At 42.8% G+C, this 18,408-nt stretch overlaps 1 protein-coding gene across 1 annotated transcript; it reads left to right on the plus strand.

The window, feature by feature from the left end:
• Positions 1–405: 405 nt before the first annotated feature.
• LOC137164746 (C-type lectin domain family 5 member A-like) lies at positions 406–17,255 on the plus strand. The gene is made up of 6 exons (XM_067565681.1): positions 406–505; positions 2,215–2,312; positions 12,841–12,909; positions 13,031–13,167; positions 14,037–14,146; positions 14,934–17,255. Exons 2-6 carry the CDS (start codon positions 2,234–2,236, stop codon positions 15,058–15,060), a joined length of 522 nt encoding a protein of 173 aa, XP_067421782.1. The 5' UTR covers positions 406–505; positions 2,215–2,233; the 3' UTR covers positions 15,061–17,255.
• The last annotated feature ends 1,153 nt before the right edge of the window (positions 17,256–18,408 follow it).

Consider the following 18,408-nt stretch of genomic DNA (forward strand, 5'->3'; position numbering starts at 1 on the left):
ATTAAACTGCTTATGCAGCACTTTAGTCTGGGGATGGCAGGAGGATGACCAAAAACGTTGAACCCCACATTTCTCTCTCTGACCTTAGTGTGGGCTAACGTAAATATAAAGTACTGTGCTGTCTTCTCAGATAATACCCTCCTTGATTAACCACTAAAGGAATGAAGCCACTAGAGCATCATTGTGTTGTCTCAGAGCTTTAGCACCCTGTTGTGATGGGAAATTTGAGGCATGGCGTGTTGCATAACTGCAAGCTATTTAGAGCACCCATTTATCATTGTGAAATGATACAAAAGAGGAAGACTTTATGGACACTCTTATTCTCTGCTGACAGAGACAGGAGAGGCACATACTCAAAAGGAACCAAAGCAACATCTTCAAGGAAGCCAAGAAATATAAACAATTGTAACCAAGCCCCAAAGGACAAATTCTGTTCTGTTCCACAGCATCTATTCCAGACGAAGTGATATAACGGAAAAAGAGCTTGAACCATCCCCTCTGTGTGGTGAGCTCTTTCTGAGAAATACTTCTGTTCTATTTTATTTGTGTAGCTTGCTTCCTGTAATTCTCCTGCTTTTTATGTCTAAAATGGTTTCTTGTCATTGCAAAGATGTCATTGGGTTGGAATAAGTAACGCTCACAGTTTCCTATTTAGTGGTTAGGGACTCCATTTGGTGTTTCTAATTGAGGAGCATGCAGGGGATATATAGAAGTGGGAATAGGAGACAAGTTTCCAGATGACCCGGGAAAAGTGGCTGCTAGGAATGGTGAGTGCTGCCATCTTCATGGGGATGGAATGATGCAGAGAAAGGCAGAGGAGTGGCGCTTTCTCCAACAGGCTGATTTGTTTTTAATTGTTTTGTTTTTTAAATTAAATATTCCCCATCAGATACCATGTGCTTTTATCTTTCTACAGGTGTTGTCTGCTTTTACAAACTGCCCTGGGAGGATTCTCAAGGTAGTAGGTACCCCAGATACAATAACTGCTTAGCTGCATTACATGATTAATATGCAATAACTATCTTATTCAATTTAAAAGGATGCATTTTAGTTGCCCTATTTATAGCATTGGAATCATACGTTTGTTAATAACCAGTGGCATTTATGTGTAGAGATTCAGGCAGGTCTTGTGCTGATTAAATAATTAAATAAATAGAATCTGTGACTAGATTATCTGTCTTATTATTATTCAGGTCTTGTCTCCAGTGACATTCAGTTATCTGTCTTATTATTATCAGTTATTAATATTCGAGTAGACATTTTGGGACAAATTCAGGTCTTGTGCAACTCCAATGACGTTCAGTTATGTTACACTAGGAATGAATTTGGCACCTGTGTTACTAACCAGAGCATCCAGCTTTCTCAGGTGTGCTCAGCCTGAGTTGCAGATCCAGATCATTAACATTGTTTTGGATCCAAATTAACATTGTTTTGGCCACCTTGGCAATTTGCACATCCAATAGATTTCAGAGTCTGAGTTTGCAGTGCTGTTGTAGCCATGTTGGTCCCAGGATATCAGAGAGACAAGGTGGGTGAGGTAACATCTTTTATTCGACAAACTTCTGTTGGTGAGAGAGACAAGCTTCTCAGCTACACGCAGCAGATGCTCTCAGTAGTGGAGTTATTAATATAGGAAGCAAATTCTTCACTAGAATTCTCCATTAAAATGTCAACTGATACCATCTGTTAATTCCCCACAGTATCTCAGTTACTGCCGTTATTTCCCATTCTAAGTCAACCACCGTTGTTGGCAAGTGTTGGCTTTATAATGGTGACTGAAAATACTGTAAGAAGTAATAGATTTCATAGAATCTAAATTCACCCATATTGGAGAGACTTAATTTCAGTTGTGATCCATCTTATTATTGCATAATATTCTGCAATGCAACTATACCTGCAGGTACTTCCTACCTAAGAATCAGCTGAAAGCTAGAATCTTCTTTGAGGGGTAGTAGTTTGTTAAGTCACACAGCAGCTACACATAGCATTAGTCTGACTGGAAGAGGAAGTGAAGGGGCTAATCTAAAATAAAACAAACTAGGACTTTACTAGTAAATAATGATGAAAGCCATCCTGTTTCATGACAGGCTGCCATAGATCCCTTTGTGCTCAGATATCAGGGAGATGAGTACTGAATAACAACTTACTGCCGATCTCAGGAGGCAATGGAGAACACTTGCTAGGTGATTAATGGTATCATTTTAAACTTTTCAGGGCTGAACTGCAGAATAACATGAACTGGCAGCTGGTGATTCCTGGTTTGATCATCTTGGCTATTAAACTGGTAGGAATGTCCCTATTCATGGTACACTGTGAGTATCGATCAATATTTGTTATTTCTCCTGTGGAATTTACATTCTCTGCGATCTTGTCATTAAATCTCACTACCTCAGGCAAGGCCCACAGAGTGCTGTTGTTCAACAAGATTAGCCATGCCTCCATTACTATTACCTTTGTCATCTCTAGGCTGGTTAGCTGTGCATTTGACTATGCTTGAAAACAACTCAAATCCTTCAGCTAATGCAGAACTGAATTGCCTGTCTAAATGACAGCCTGATGTGAACACGTAATACCTGTGTTCTGTACCTAATACTGGTTTCCCTTTCCCTTCCAGCTGCAATTCAAGGTAGTGATGATTATCTGTAAATCCATAAATGGTCAGAGATTTAGCTATCTTGAAGATCTCTTCTTCCCATATACCTTTAAATGTTTCTCTTGACTATCCCCATGGTTGAACTCTAGGAGGGGAGTGAAATAGCATTTTAATGGAGGGCTTTGAGGCCTAGTACATTCACTCCACAATTGCCTACAATTGTTAACACAGTGAAAGACAAATCTGGCCAATCTGTCTTTTTAGCCTGCAAATGGGTTTTGCCAATACTGTGAAGATGAAAGGGAGTCAGCTGCTATATGGTGCTTGAGACCATATTTTGCAATCGGTAGTGATTATTTACCTACCTGGAGAGATTCCCAGACAAAACACTTCAGTAAAATGGAATTAATGCCAAGAAAAACATCCATAACGATCAGTAAAACATATAAGACAATATCATGGTTTGAAAACCTACATGTTTAAGAGCCAGAAAATTCAAGGTAAGATTAAAGTTTAAAAATTGTTTGAGAGTGTGGGAATTGACAGACAAGGTCTCCTGAGCAACTTTAACTCTGCCCCTCTTATCCATACCTAGCTCAGCCACCATTCGAGGGACAATTACATTCAACACTGGAGAGCAAACGGAAGGTTTTGTTATTGGTATTGCATAGGGAATGGCAGCACAATCGCGGCCCATTGTGCTAGATACTGTCAAACACGCAGCAAAAAGATGCTTGCCCCTAAGAGCTTGCAACCTAAGTATAAGACAAAAGATATCAGGTGGCTACCACAAATAGACTGGGGGGAGCATAAGGCAAGAGTGAGATGTCTCTGAGCATATGAGTTGCACTGAGGTCCATGCAGTGGCTGGTGTGTAAATTGGCATATAAAGTGAGGTGCGGTGCTGTATATGTTTTGTATTTCATAGTAACTAAATCCTGTGTTATAGTCAAAGGAAGAGGTTTGCTGGAAGGCGAAACTTCCTACCTCGGAGAAGAAAGAAATGTTAACTTTTTTGCTTACAGACCTCATACACAAAACACACCCAGACCTTTACAGAGGAGATGACAGTTTTCGAATGATATATCCATATACTGGTGGCAGAAGTGTGAGGGCTGCCCTCGGCCGACACACTGGGGATTGAATCAGGGACCTCCATTACTAAAAGCACAAGCTGCTACAGCCTGAGCTCAAAAGTCAAATTCTTTTAGCTAGTGGCTGTAACAAACACTGGGATCCTCTGTGGCTCAGCCCAAAGGGGTACCTGTAACACACACTCACACAATGGTGTGTGTGTGTGTGTGTGTGTGATATAATTGAGAGATATTGGGAAAATGGATGAGCCTCTTTGTTGGGGAATGTTCCCTTCCTTGAGCGGGGAAGACTATGCTGCCCACACACATTGTTCTTGGTCTCCGTTGACTCCTTAGGTATCCAGGGAATGATCAGAATATACAAATAGAGCAGTTGTATGGACTGGCTCTAGGTACAGGGGATCTGCTGTCATGTGTATTTCCCCCATTTGTATTTCTTCTACAAAAAAGTATTTCTATGATGCCATTTCCCTGTAGGCCAAATGGGCAAATCACAGCCCCATCAACTTCACTGAGAAACAGCTAATGCATAAATGGAAAGAAAGGGGGTGGTTGGCTCAGAAGTGACTAATCTGACAGGTACATCTTTACTCTCAGTTGCACAATACTGCCAAAGCCACAGTTTCTAGTTTACTATGAACTAGCAATTTCCTAAGGGATCTATAGTTATCAAAGGAAATGGCTTATGGAAGTTTATGGCAAGTGGGAGAGGAAGAAAGGACTGGAGTTTGCAAGCGTCTCCATCTAAACCAGTTGAGACACCCAGCGACTGGCGATCATCTGCTGTCTGCTGATGACCAGGTTCGCACTGCCAAAGGAATCCAATTGTATGTTGTGTTTAGAGAAGTATAATTGTCCTCAAATCTACATGCATCCCCAAGTATGGACTAGAGTTGCCCTTTCCCCAAAGCCATTAACTGCTGCTTCCATGGTCGAGATGTGAAGTTCATGAGTTGTGTGGCTTTGCTCCTGTCTCACATGCTGTAGTTTCCACATCTTGTAACAGAAGAGCCCACACTCATAACTCCACCTAAACTTTTTGCCTGAATCTCTGAATCCTTTTCCACTTGATACTTTTGTTGGTTTGAATGTCAGGAGCGCATTCTTCCCTCCCCTGAACCCTGTATTTTCCCACTGTGTTCCTTGCCATCCTGAGGCCAAGGGCATGCTCCAGTGTCTTGGGAATAGGAGACAATGATGAACTCTTGCTGAGATTCGTGGGGTTCCCAAATGCAATATTAATAATAATAAAGTAAAGAAAGAAATGCACAGCCATACAAGAAGTTATCACTACAGGTGCACTTTATATTGAGTATTACAGATCATCTCCCAGAGACCGACCACTGCGCTTGTGTTCAGTTCCACAGATCTTCCCCATTCCAGCTGCTCAAGGGAGGCTCAATTCCACAGCTGAGGGGAACAGAACAGGTAATGTCAGGGCAGTGAAGTTCTGGAATTCACTGTGAAATTCTCTGGGGTCAAAAGGGGAGTTATCTTGATTTCCATTCCTGATTCCTCATCACTGATGTCCACTTCTTCAAGGTGCCCTATTGGCTGGGATATTCACGGAGAGGGAGACTAAATTTTTGTCTACCGCCCAGCTGGGGCATGGAGCTGCAGAGAGGGGATTGTCCCTCTCTCATCATGGTGAATGAGAAATGTTTAGCAGCGCACAGCTGGGAAATGAGGTCTCTTCTATCTGTCCTTTGGTCCTGAACCTTGTGTGCTCTAGGTATGCTTGTGCTTCTTATGCCTGAATTTGTGTTTGTGCCTTTCCTTGCGGCCCTTGCCTGTGTTTCTGGCCTATGATTATGTCATTGGGCCAAAGAAGTGACAGTCTTCTGGCCAGTCAGGATTTTTTGCAGGTCAGGGTACAGTGAGGAGTCCCCTGCTGCCATTCCCAATAATCCTAGCAACCATAACAATGGAATAAAGCCTGTCCTTACCTTGGTTATCTCCAGACCTGCCTAACCTCTGATTTCTGGCATTTGTGTGTGTTTGGGAACTTGGTGACAACACTGGGCCCAGCACAGAGGAAAATATCGGCCTTTTCAATTTTGCATTGTAGACCAGGATGTTTATCTTTCTCTCTGGCCTGCCTCATTCCCAACACAATCCACCTCCCGTCCATCTAGACCACTGCTGATAAAATATTTTTCCTCACTCACCACGCAGACCATGTCCCTCCCCTTTCTGAATTCCTCTACCTTTCCTCCTATTCTCTTCCATAGCAAAATTCTTCTTCTTATCCTCCTCTTCTAAGTCCTACACATCTATGCCCTCATTGTCTACCATTCCTCCCCTTGCTCCCTGGAACCATCAAAGAATCCCACCTCACTGCTGACATCATCTTCTCTCAGCCCTCCAGCCAGGGTGATTAGGATGCTGAACATGTCCTGACCTGTTTGGTAAATGGTCGGTGTTTTGGTCTGGCTGGATATAAATTTTAATGTGGTTTTCCTCGGCAATCAAAAACTGACCATTTACCAGACAGGTGATGAGATTAGAGGGCGATCTGTATAAGGGAAGAAACAAGTTAGGGATGATCGCCAGGAACGGGCAGTTTTTTACAGGAAAGAAGGCATAGTATTTTGGCCACCCATGATTGTTGAACCTTTCCTGTCCCAGAAAGCCAGCATCTGCAATGCAATCAGTAGTCACTTTCATGGCTGCTTGCTCCAGGCCGGGACTTAAGATGACCCTGCTCAGCACAGACTGTGTTAGCCTGTCCACTTGGAAGCAAAAAAGCCACAGATTGTATATGTCTCATAGAATCATAGAAGATTACAGTTGGAAGGGACCTTAAGAGGTCATCTAGTCCAACCCCCTGCTCAAAGCAGGACAAACCCTAACTAAACCATCCCAGCCGGGGCTTTGTCAAGACGTACCCTAAAAACCTCTAAGGATGGAGATTCCACCACCTCCCTAGGTAACCCATTCCAGTGCTTCACCATGCTTCTAGTGAAAAACCTTTTTCTAATGTCCAACCTAGACCTCCCCCACTGCAACTTGAGACCATTGCTCCTTGTTCTGTCATCTGTCACCACTGAGAACAGCCTAACTCCATCCTCCTTGGAACCCCACTTCACGTAATTGAAGGCCGCTATCAAATCCCCCCTCACTCTTCTCTTCTGCAGATTTAACAAGCACCAGTTCCCTCAATCTCTCCTCATAAGTCATGTGCTCCAGTCCCCTAATCATTTTCATTGCCGTCCGCTGGACTCTGTCCCCCATATCCTTCCTGTAGTGGGGGGTACAAAACTGGACACATTACTCCAAATGCGGCCTCACCAGTGCCGAATAGAGGGGAATAATCACTTCCCTCGATCTGCTGGCAACGCTTTGACTAGTGCAGCCCATATGTCATTAGCCTTTTTGGCAACAAGGGCACGCTGTTCATGCATATTCAGCTTCTTGTCCACCGTAACCCCCGGGTCCTGGTCTGCAGAACTGCTGCTTAGCCAGTCAGTCCCCAGTCTGTAGCAGTGCATGGGACTCCTCTGTCCTAAGTGCAGGACTCTGCACTTGTCCTTGTTGAACCTCATCAGATTTATTTTGGCCCAATTCTTCAATTTGCCTAGGTTACTCTGTATCCTATCCCTACCCTCCAGCATATCTACCACTTCCCCCAGCTTCGTGTCACTTGCAAACTTGCTGAGGGTGCAATCCACCTCATCCTCCAGATCACTGTTTCCCAACCAGTGTGCTGCAGCACCCCGCATGTGCCATTCGGTCCTATGAGGTGTGTCGCGCTGTCTGAATAACTGGGGTGTCTTGTTACCTTATCTGCTGTATGCGTACAGAGGTGTACCCCAGGAGTCTAAGGGTTTGCTCCTTTTAAGCTGCTTTATGGGAAGCAGGTCAGGAGACCCCTGGATCTGATTTGTGATTCCTGGGAGGGTAATGTAGAGGTGACAGAACAACTAGTGGGGGAGCATGTGTCACAGTTCAGAAAAAGCTTGCAAAATCACATAAGGGGAGCATAGATTATGCACCAAGAACCCACTATTGAGCTAACTGAACCCTTATAACTGTTTGTAAGAAACTGAACAACATTGTTACCTCCATAGTGAACTTCACAAGGAAAAAGCCTGTTTTAACTGAACATGATTTTTCTGTTAAGATGTATGTCAATGTTAAATCTTGTAATTTGTAGCTAATGCTAAAAATGGTAAAATGCACTCTATGCCGGATACTTTGTAAAACACTTGAAACATGTTAAAAACTGAAAAGGGAAAGTTTCTGTGATACATTCAGCAGTGTCTGGGGACACCCATTTCTTCATCACTTTTGCGCGGGGAGTGTCACGCTGTCTGAATAAGGGAGGCCTTGAGGTGTATTCAGGAGCTCTGATTACTCCTTTCTACACCAGTCTTGTGTTGGGGGTGTCATGCTGGGTAGATGGGGAGAGGGTATTTGTCATATTGGGTAACATCAGTGTGTCAAAATCATAATAATTCATGTGAAATACGCCATGTCAGGTGCTGTTAGAAAGGTTATAATGTGCTAAGTCAGATGATAATACTTATGTTCATGTGTGATATGTGAAATGAAAGTTATGGGTGTATTTGATATTTCTGAGAATAGCAGTTTCTCTACTGAGGAAGGGTTTATATCCAATCTTCTGTCTAAAGAACAGACAGGGTGTACCTCTCTTCTTATGCTAATTGAGTGGGTGCCAGTGATCTCGGATTTGGTCTTGAACTTAACTGAAACCCAGAAAGAGTCTGTGAGGGCTCGGGGAAATGTTTCTCTAAAGTAACCTCTAGCTGAAGAGGGAAGACGTTTTTGTGAAGAGTGACTTGTTGCCTAAAACTGCTCCTGAGGGAATAAAACCTCCGGATGGCTTTTGCAAGCAGTTTTCTGAAACTGAAGGGTGTGAAAGTGAACTGATTAAGTTAGCTCAGGATAAGTCATTGCCTGTAGCAAGCAACAGCTTAGATGTTGGGAAAAATGGTTCAGTTTCTAACTGCCAAAGTTTTTCAATTGTGGATGGATTCACTGACTTTGTTTTAGAAAGGTCCAGTTTGGATATCTTGAAGAAGGCTCCAGATGGAGTAGAAATCATTAGGGAGCTTAAACAGCCCTGTAACCAAATGGCTGTGCTTGATCATTATAGTGGGGAGACTACGATGTTGGAACCTGAATGTCTCCAGGCTATTAGCTCTGTAAATGAACAGATATTGTCTCAGTTTCAAAGGAAGGATTGGGCATCTATAGTTACACAGCAGGACAGATGTGAAATTGATCTCTTGGAAGAAGGCGGGGGGCAGGCAAACTCTCACCTCTGAATGCTTTGGGTGTAGTCTCTTAGTGGACCCAGGTACATCTGGTGCTATGTGGAGTCAGAGATTGGCAGTGAAAAAACATCAGAACCCTGTTTGTGAAAGGCTAGGGAAAGTGGTTGATGTCTGTTTAAAATCAAGCCCAGACTTGAATCAGATAACAGCTAAGACTTTGGAAACTCGTGAACTAGCTAGTGTGTATGGGGGTAATAAAGAGCATAGAGTTTAAATAACTGGTCTCTTTACTGGATCTAGTGCTGGTTTGGGAGCCAGGAGCTGAAATACAGTAAAGGGGGCTGTGTGCATTTGTATATTGGCTTCTGTGGGGATTCAGAAGTGCAGTTTGTGGCTGGTTGGGAAGTCTGACTTCAGTGTCAACCACCAGTGTTGGGAGACTCTGCTCTCCGTTTGCAGCCTGCCCTGACCTTGGCATTTTCAGGTGGCTGCCCTGGGCATGGAACGGGTCACAAGGTGTGCCATGGAGTTTTTTGAAAAACTGCCTGTGAGAACAAAAACCCTTCCCTTATATTCTAACTAGTGCCAGAACCAGAGCACATTCTATACTTTTGCTCTCTGGGACAAGGCCCCTTCCAATCCCCAAATCAAGATTAAGATAGCAAATTTGAATCCTACAGAATGGGGGTGGGGGAAGTCATCTTCTGATTGGCCATCTGTCTCACTGCCTGCCTCCTCCCGGGGCAGAACAACCAATCAGAACTCAATCTCCCTCTCTTCCCTCCTCCTCTCCTGTGAGTAATGGGTTGGCTTCTCTGCCCCTCCCCTTCCCTGCTGCAGTCACCAGCTGGGGATGGGGAGAAGAGCTCCTGGAGCCACCCCTCCAACTGGAAGGGGAGCAGGGACATTGCTCCTCCCCCCCCCCCCCAGATTGGGAAGAGGGAAGTACCCAAGGAAAAGCCGAGGTGAGGCAGGGCAGCTGAACGGGAGGTGCGGGCTGGGTGAGAGATGGGAGAGCCGAGAGTCAGAACTGGCGAGACAGAATTTGTTTGAGCTGTGGGCTGGGTGTCACTTTCTCCACTGACCAGGCTTTTGTCCAGAATTCTTATATTTAGCTCTAATGTTAGCTTCTACTGTGGAAAATGTGAATTCTGGCAAAAAAATAGATCATGATCAAACATTAGCCACCAGGGTTGTTTTGATTTTACCCCTACTAGCTTCATTCTGGATTGGCTCATGAATAGTCATGAGTTCGTTGGAGATAATGTGGTGGTGTGCCTCAAAATAATTAAAAGTATCAAGCTGTGCTGTGGCAGAGAAACATTTGGGAATCACAGTTCCAGATTATTAATCATAGTATCATGGGGCTGGAAGGGACCTTGAGAGGTCATCTAGTCCAGTCCCCTGCACTCGTGGCAGGACTAATAATGTCTAGATCATCCCTGACAGGTGTTTGTCTAACCTGCTCTTAAAAATTTCCAATGATGGAGATTCCACAACCTCCCTAGGCAATTTATTCCAGTCATTAACCCACCCTGACAGTTAGAAAGTTTTTCCTCATGTCCAACCTAAACCGCCCTTGCTACAGTTTAAGCCCATTTCTTATTGCCCTATCCTCAGAGGTTAAGAAGAACAATTTTTCTCCCTCCTCCTTGTAACAACCTTTTATGTACTTGAAAGCTGTTATGTCCCCTCTCAGTCTTCTCTTCTACAGGCTAAACAAACCCAGTTCTTTCAGTCTTGCCTCATAGGTTCTGTTTTCTAGACCTTTAATCATTTTTGTTGCTCTTCGCTGGACTTTCTCCAATTTGTCCACATCTTTCCTGAAATGTGGCGCCCAGAACTGGACACAATACTCCAGTTGAGGCCTAATCAGGGCAGAGTAGAGCGGAAGAATTACTACTTGTGTCTTACTTACAACACTCCTGCTAATACATCCCAGAATCATGTTCACTTTTCTTGCAACAGCATTACACTGTTGACTCATATTTAGCTTGTGGTTCACTATGACCGCCAGTTCCCTTTCCGCAGTTCTCCTTCCTAGGCAGTCATTTCCCATTTTGTACGCATGCAACTGATTGTTCCTTCCTAAGTGGAGTACTTTGCATATGTCCTTATTAAATTTCAACTTATTTACCTCAGACCAATTCTCCATTTTGTCCAGATCATTATGAATTTTAATCCTATCCTCCAAAGCACTTGCAACCCCTCCCAGCTTGGTTTTGTCCACAAACTTTGTAAGTGTGCTCACTATGCCATTATCTAAATCACTGAGGAAAATATTGAACAAAACCAGACCCAGAACTGATCCCTGCGGAACCCCACTTGTTGTGCCCTTCCAGCATGACTGTGAACCATTGATAACAACTCTCTGGGAACGGTTTTCCAGCCAGTTTTGCACCCACCTTAAAGTAGCTGTAGCTGGTTGTATTTCCCTATTTTGTTTAAGAGAAGGAAGAGTATCGAAAGTCTTACTAAAGTCAAGATATACCGCATCTACTGCCTCCCCCCATCCATAAGGCTTGTTACTCTGTCAATGAAAGCTATCAGGTTGGTTTGACATGATTTGTTCTTGACAAATTCATGCTGACTGTTACTTATTACCTTATTACCTTCTAGATGATTGCAAATTGATTGCTTAATCATTTGCTCCATTATCTTTCCGGGTAATGAAGTTAAGATGACTGGTCTGTAATTCCTCATTTCCCTTTTTGTAGATGGGCACTATATTTGCCTTTTTCTAGTCTTCTGGAATCTCTCCTGTCTTTCAAGACTTTTCAGAGATAATCGCTAATGGCTCAGATATCTCCTCAGTCAGTTCCTTGAGTAATCTAGGATGCATTTCATCAGGCCCTGGTGTCTTGAAGACATTTAATTTATCTAAGTAATTTTTAACTTGTTCTTTCCCTATTTTAGCTTCTGATCCTGCCTCATTTTCACTGGCATTCACTATGTTAGACATGAATGAAGATGTTGAACAAAATCAGCCCCGTCAACAACCTCTGGGACACTCCACTTGTTAACTGCTGCCAACTAGACATCAAGCTGTTGATCACTACCTGTTGAGCCCGAAGATCTAGCCAGCTTTCTATCCACCTTAAAGTCCATTTATCCAACCCATACTTCTTTAACTTGCTGGCGAGAATACTGTGGGAGACTGTATCAAGAGCTTTGCTAAAGTCAAGGTATATCATGTCCACCACTTTCCCCACATCCATAGAGCCAGTCATTTCATCATAGAAGGCAATCAGGTTGGTCAGACATGACTTGCTCTTGGTGAATCCATGCTGACTATTTCTGATTACCTTCCTTTCCTCCAAGTGCTTCAAAATAGATTATTTGAGGACCTGTTCCATATTTTTCCGGGGACTGAGGTGAAGATGACTTCTCTGTAGTTCCCCAGATCCTCCTCCTTCCCTTTTTTAAAGACGGGCACTATATGCCTTTCCCAATTGTCCGAGACCTGCCCGGATCACTATGAGTTTTCAAAGATAGTGTCCAGTAGCCTCAATAAATAAACCTATTATATTAATTACAGCTAAGCCCTGTCTCCTCTCTGCAGTGGGGGACACTACAGACCTACGCTCTTGTCTTTCAAATCTTTCGTCAAAACTCACTTTTCCCTGAAGCGCACTACTCCACATCAGTAAAATGCTTTCATTCAGCCCATAAATAACAAATAAATAAAAGCCCTCCAAGACTGAACCTGCCTTTGGATCTCTTAGTGTGTGTTGTGCTGCCCATCTGTTTACATCACATGATTCCCAGGACAAGGACTGTCTCTCCAGACATGTCTCATAGATCATCTGGACTTAATAAATCAGGAAGTGCAGATGCTGTCCAAGCAGTTATTGCTATGTATGTTTTTATAAGCAGTAAAGATACCAAGACCAACAGCTAGGTTTGTGTTCAGTTTCACAGATCTTCTCCACTTCTGACTCCCCCGAGAACTCCAGGTCTTCAACCAATGGGGGCAGAACAGGTAAGAACAGTGCAGTAAGAGTCTCAGGTTTCCTATAAATTGTGACTGGAGAGAGAGGAGTCTTTTCCTGCCAACTACATTTTGGTGTTTCCCTCTTTCTTTGTGTGTGCTCCTCCTGCAGGCTGCTCCATCCGGTGGACTTTTCACAGAGGGAAATGTTACTTCTTTTCTGGTCAAGAAAAGACTTGGAAAGCTAGTCAAAGAGACTGTTCTGAAGCAAACTCTAACTTAGTGATCATCAACAACAAAGAGAAACTGGTGAGAGCTGTTATGGAAGGAGCATATAATTCTGTGGGAAATGAACAATGGACTCTGCTTCAAATAACTTCCCAGCCTGTCTTTCCCATCTCTGGGTTCCCTATGCAAGTTTCCTATCTGCATTCTTCCAAGTTCTCCCCTTCCCTCCTTGTCTACACCCTACCTTGGTACCAATGCAGAGGCACAAAATTCTCTGTGCAGGCTCAGATGCATTACCTGCCTCTCTGCTGGCTAATTAAAGACACCCACTATATGATGCAACATAATGCACAATGTAATAGCATGACTACGCAATTTTAATAAGCTGGCAGAGAGGCACGGACCTGCACTAAGACAGCCAGGCCCCCTCTCTCTAAGGTAAGAAGAGGATGGCAACATCACTGGATGTCAAAGTACTTGGCAGGGACCTGGAGTGGGTAGAGACTGGGGAGAGGCATAAAGTCACAGGGGGGTCTAGGGAAATGTGGCCAGATATCCAGCCATGGAAAGATGATTTCAGCAAGGAAGCCCTTGCTGTGATATGCACCTCCCATTTCATAGGCTACTGTTAGGAGACATTAGCAAATCTGTTAGAGACAAAGACCTGTGAGAGCATTGTCCTGAGAGAGCTCTAATGAGGGATGTGATCTCAAAGGCCCTGTGCCGGGTTTCCAGCAGCAGCAATCTTTTGGTCAGATTTCATTTGTCTAAATTAGGAGACAAGGTTTTGGTTAGGTGAGGGTTAGTTCGCTAACCCCGATCTCGTTTCCTAATCTGCACAAACCCAAGCAAATCACCCCTACTGGCACCCCAAATAAATGATATTACCATCGAAATGTCTCTGGCCAAGGGTAAGAATTCTCCGAATTCATTTTACATTTCCGTTGCAGGAGTTCCTCTATAATAACACAAAATCGGAAGATTACTTCATTGGATTGACCCGCACAGGCACTGAAAATAGATGGAAATGGATTGACAACACAGAGTTTGACCCAGCCATGTATGTTTGTTCCTTATTATACCTCCAAGTATCAATTATTTTCTCTGATGAATCTACCACAGGTGTATTGTGGAGAAAGGGGACAGATTACAGGCTAGGATTTTTCTGTGCCAACACTAGTGAAGAGTAACACAGGCAGAATTGATGCTAAAGTTAAAAAGGGAGATTCGCACATGCCTGTGGCTGGGAGAACAGCATTTGCTTATTGTCTGACTTAGGAAGACTGAGAGAACACGCCCTCAATCTCTGATTTCCCTTTTGGAGAGCTGTTTGCTACCAGGATCTGTGGGAGTGTCACTGGGAGGTTTCCTCTGCCTAGGATTTCACTAATACTGTCCAGCAGAAACAGTGTTGCTTAATGGAAGCTGTTCTAGAGTAGGCAGAAATCCTTACAACTTACCTAGGTGATAATGGGCTATGTACAAGTGGCCGGTGACTCAGATGCATGCAAATGGAGGTATGTATAATTTGGGTAGCATGTCTAGGGAGTGAGAATCTCCCAGGCTGGAAGGAATGGGAAACAGCCCATAGACTGGGAAAAGAACTCACTGTATTTGTGTGTGCATCTGATGGAGATTTGGATAATAAACTGAGGAGTGTGTGTGCGCGTGAGAAATGTGGGGATTGAAGGAGGTGTCAGTATGAAGCGGTCTCCATCACTTATCTGGCAGCTTCTGACTAAAGGGTGAAATCTCTCTCGTCTGTCCTCGGACTTGTTGCATAAAGTTTGGATAATTCAGAATAATAGGAATGAATACTCTGATTTTCATTTCTTTCTCATTTCCAGATTTACTATAGGCTTATATAGTGACACATCAGATTGTGCTGTAATCGGATTAACTGTCGTGGGCACTATATCTTGTTCTGTACCAAACCGCTGGATCTGTGAGAAGAAAGCAGAGCAGCTCTCTTAGGAATGGGAGAGTCTTGGACAGAGGAAGACCCTGAGGCTGGAAATCAGACACTGGCTGGTACACACAGACTAACTGGAACTTGGGTGACACAGTTTAGCGGTTAGAACAAGTCAGTGGAAGTCAGGAAATGTAGGTTCTCTTCTATACTGTATTGGCTGAAAAGTCTTGGGAAAGTTACTTGGCCATTTTGTGCCTCAGTTTTTCCATCTGTAGAAAAAGAATAATAGTACCCGCTTTTGTAAAGCATGTCCTTGAGTTCCTCAGATGACAAACTATGGTAGCGCCCTGTACTGATGTTAACGCCCAGACACTGCTTTATTCACACAAACTACAGTAAATTATTTCCATACAGACTTGCATAAAGGCTAATTCTCTCTCTTACTCACATATGCAGACAGAGTCAAACTTACCACTGACATAAGTACATGCAATTCCATTGACTTCATAATAAAATGCAGAGACTCCTTGAATTAAAATAAGCATGACAAATAAAAAAAGTGGAGGCTGAAGAAGATAAAAGTGGTGTTGTAAATGACAATAGTTAAAAACACTGTTATGAAGCCGGGTGTGGGGGCAGACCAAAGACCTGAGCATCTAGAAGACCCTGTTCAAGCCCAGAACATTAGAATCCTTGGAACTCCTGAACACAACACAGTTTTTCTGGAGGCCATTGTTAAAAGCAAAATAGCAGCCAACCTACATTTAGCGCTTTGATAGAGCTTTATGGGCCTGATTTTCTGCTCACTTACACAGGAATAACTTCATTAATGTCTATGGAGTTACACCAATCGAAATTAAATTGAAAAGAGATTCAGACACCAGGAGTGAAATCTTGGCCCCACTGGAGTCGATAGCAAATCTCCTACTGCATCAAATGTGAGGATTTCACCCCTAAGTGTGTGAGCAATGCACAAACATTAGCTATTTAAGGAGAACGGTTTCCTGTAGATTGAACATTATTGTTATTGACCACTATAATCAAACACATGGAAGATACACCACAAAGGGAAATACAATGCTTGCCACACTTCCTCTGATCTGTAATATGGAAGATTTTTAATAGCAATGGGTGCAGTGGGGAGCTAAGATCTTACAGTTGGCACGAACTATTAATGTCTCTGGACTTAAGCCTGGTCATGCAACAGGGAAGTCAATGGATATTGTAATGAAGATATGCAGCATCATTGTAGCCGTGTCAGTCCTAGGCTATTAGAGAGACAATGTGGGTTAGATAATATCTTTTATTGGACCAACCTCAGTTGGTGAGAGAGAGAAGCTTTCCAGCTTAAACAAAGCTCTTCCTCAGATCACCTGAAAAAGTGCTGTTTAACCCTGAATGCTTCTCTCTCTCACGAACAGAAGTTGGTCCAGTACAAGATATTACTCATTGTAAAGAAGAGTTTCTTTTACAGAGCATTTCTGTCTCAGTCTATTGCAGGCAAAACCTTGAAACATTTATCCTGAAATAAACCACCTTGTTTTGGGAGGTAAATTCAGCAGAGTAACTGCTGGAGATGATCAATGAGAAAACTGTGAGATGAAGGCTCCCAATCCATACTTTTGGAGAACTAAACCATACTTATATTCAAGACTACTCTAAAAAACTACCCTCTCTTTTAAAGCATGACATCAAAGTATGCCTCAGTTGTACTGAGTACAGCTCTGCTCCATTTCTATTACAACACTGCCTTCATTAAGCAACCAAATATCAGTCCTTTCTTTGGTTACTTATGACAGGTTTCTATTTATATTTCATATACCCAGATTCCTGGCTTCATCACCACCATATTTACCTGAAGGATTTCTGATTGAAATTTGCTATTTGCCTTTTATTGTAATGTAAGTATAAGGTTACCAATAAGAGTGCTGTTGTCTTGGTATGCTTTTAGATTATTTTATTCATATTCTATCTTCATTGTATCACATCTAATCCATTCTATTTATATCACTCACATAACTATGGTATTTAATCATCTATTGTCATCTATAAATAATAGATGGATTTTCTGCAATATTCTGAAATCCTCATTCTTCTTTCTCCTTTTTTTCCTGTGATCCCACATGTGTGGCTGAGGTTTAAGATTTATATATTACTGCAGATTCTAAATAACGAGACACTATGGATTTCTGAATATGCATGCATACATGAAGCTTTAATACTGAAGAAAACACAATCAATGACTGTGTATGAAAAAGATGGCTTTTATGAATTTACAATATTAAAAATAAAGTTTATTTTTAAAATGGTCTGCTCATGAGAATGATGTCTTCCTGTCACCCTGTCTGAATGCCAGATCTGGCAGTGCTGCCTGAGACTCTCCACTGAAAATAGCTTTTAGGTGCAGCATTTCAAGAGGCAACACCAAAGAAAGCAATGCCTCTTTCTCCTCTGGGAATTAACTAACCCAATGGAGAAGAAAATGTATCTAGCAGCTGCTCCCAATGAGTACATACTCACCACATTACCAAAGCCAAAACTCAATCTAGGAGTCTTGTGAGATCTTCAAGCAGCAGGTCTCAGGTGAGCCAAGACAGTGTCTTTCCCCAGAGACAACCTTCCAGTGAATTAAAGGTGAAATGCTCTGTATCCTACTCCTGATGTATTGAGCCAGTCATCCCACATGGATCTATGCTGGATTGAAAGCAATGATCTAAAAATGAGAGGCTTCCTATCCCATTCCTCCACCCTCTTGTGCTAGGACTGTAGGCCAGACCCGCTCACCCCTAATAAGGTATGTGTGACCAGGGTAAGGGACCTTCCCCTCTGAGGAGTTAAAGGGTGAAGCAATTCCCTGCCTTACCACTAGAAGAAAGCGCTGGACCTACCAAGGTTGAGGAAGAGCTTTGCCACACTATACATACAAAATAATGAGGTCTAAATTAGCTGTTACCACTCAGGAAAGAGATCATGGAATCATTGTAAACATCTTCTTTGAAACCTTCCACTCAGTGTGAAATGGCAGTCAAAAAAGCTAACAGCATGTTAGGAAAGGGCTAGATAGTAAGATAGAAAACATCATAATGCCACTGTATAAACCCATGGTATGCCCACATCTTGAATACTGCATGAAGTTCTGGTTGCCTCACCTCAGAAAAGATATATTAGAATTGGAAAAAGTACAGAGGAGGGCAACTAAAATCATTAGGGATATGGGACAGCTTCCATATGAGGAGAGATTAAAAAGACTGGGACTGTTCAACTTGGAAAAGAGACCATTGGGGGGGCATATGATAGAGGTCGATAAAATCATGACTGGTGTGAAGAAAGTGAATAAGGAAGTGTTATTTACTCCTTCTCAGAATAGAACAATGGGTCACTCCATGAAATTAATAGGGACAGGTTTAAAA

The sequence above is a fragment of the Emydura macquarii genome, unplaced genomic scaffold (assembly GCF_026122565.2).
Source record: "Emydura macquarii macquarii isolate MOO-44397 ecotype Brisbane River unplaced genomic scaffold, CSIRO-AGI_Emac_v2 contig_2694, whole genome shotgun sequence".
NCBI lineage: Eukaryota > Metazoa > Chordata > Testudines > Chelidae > Emydura > Emydura macquarii.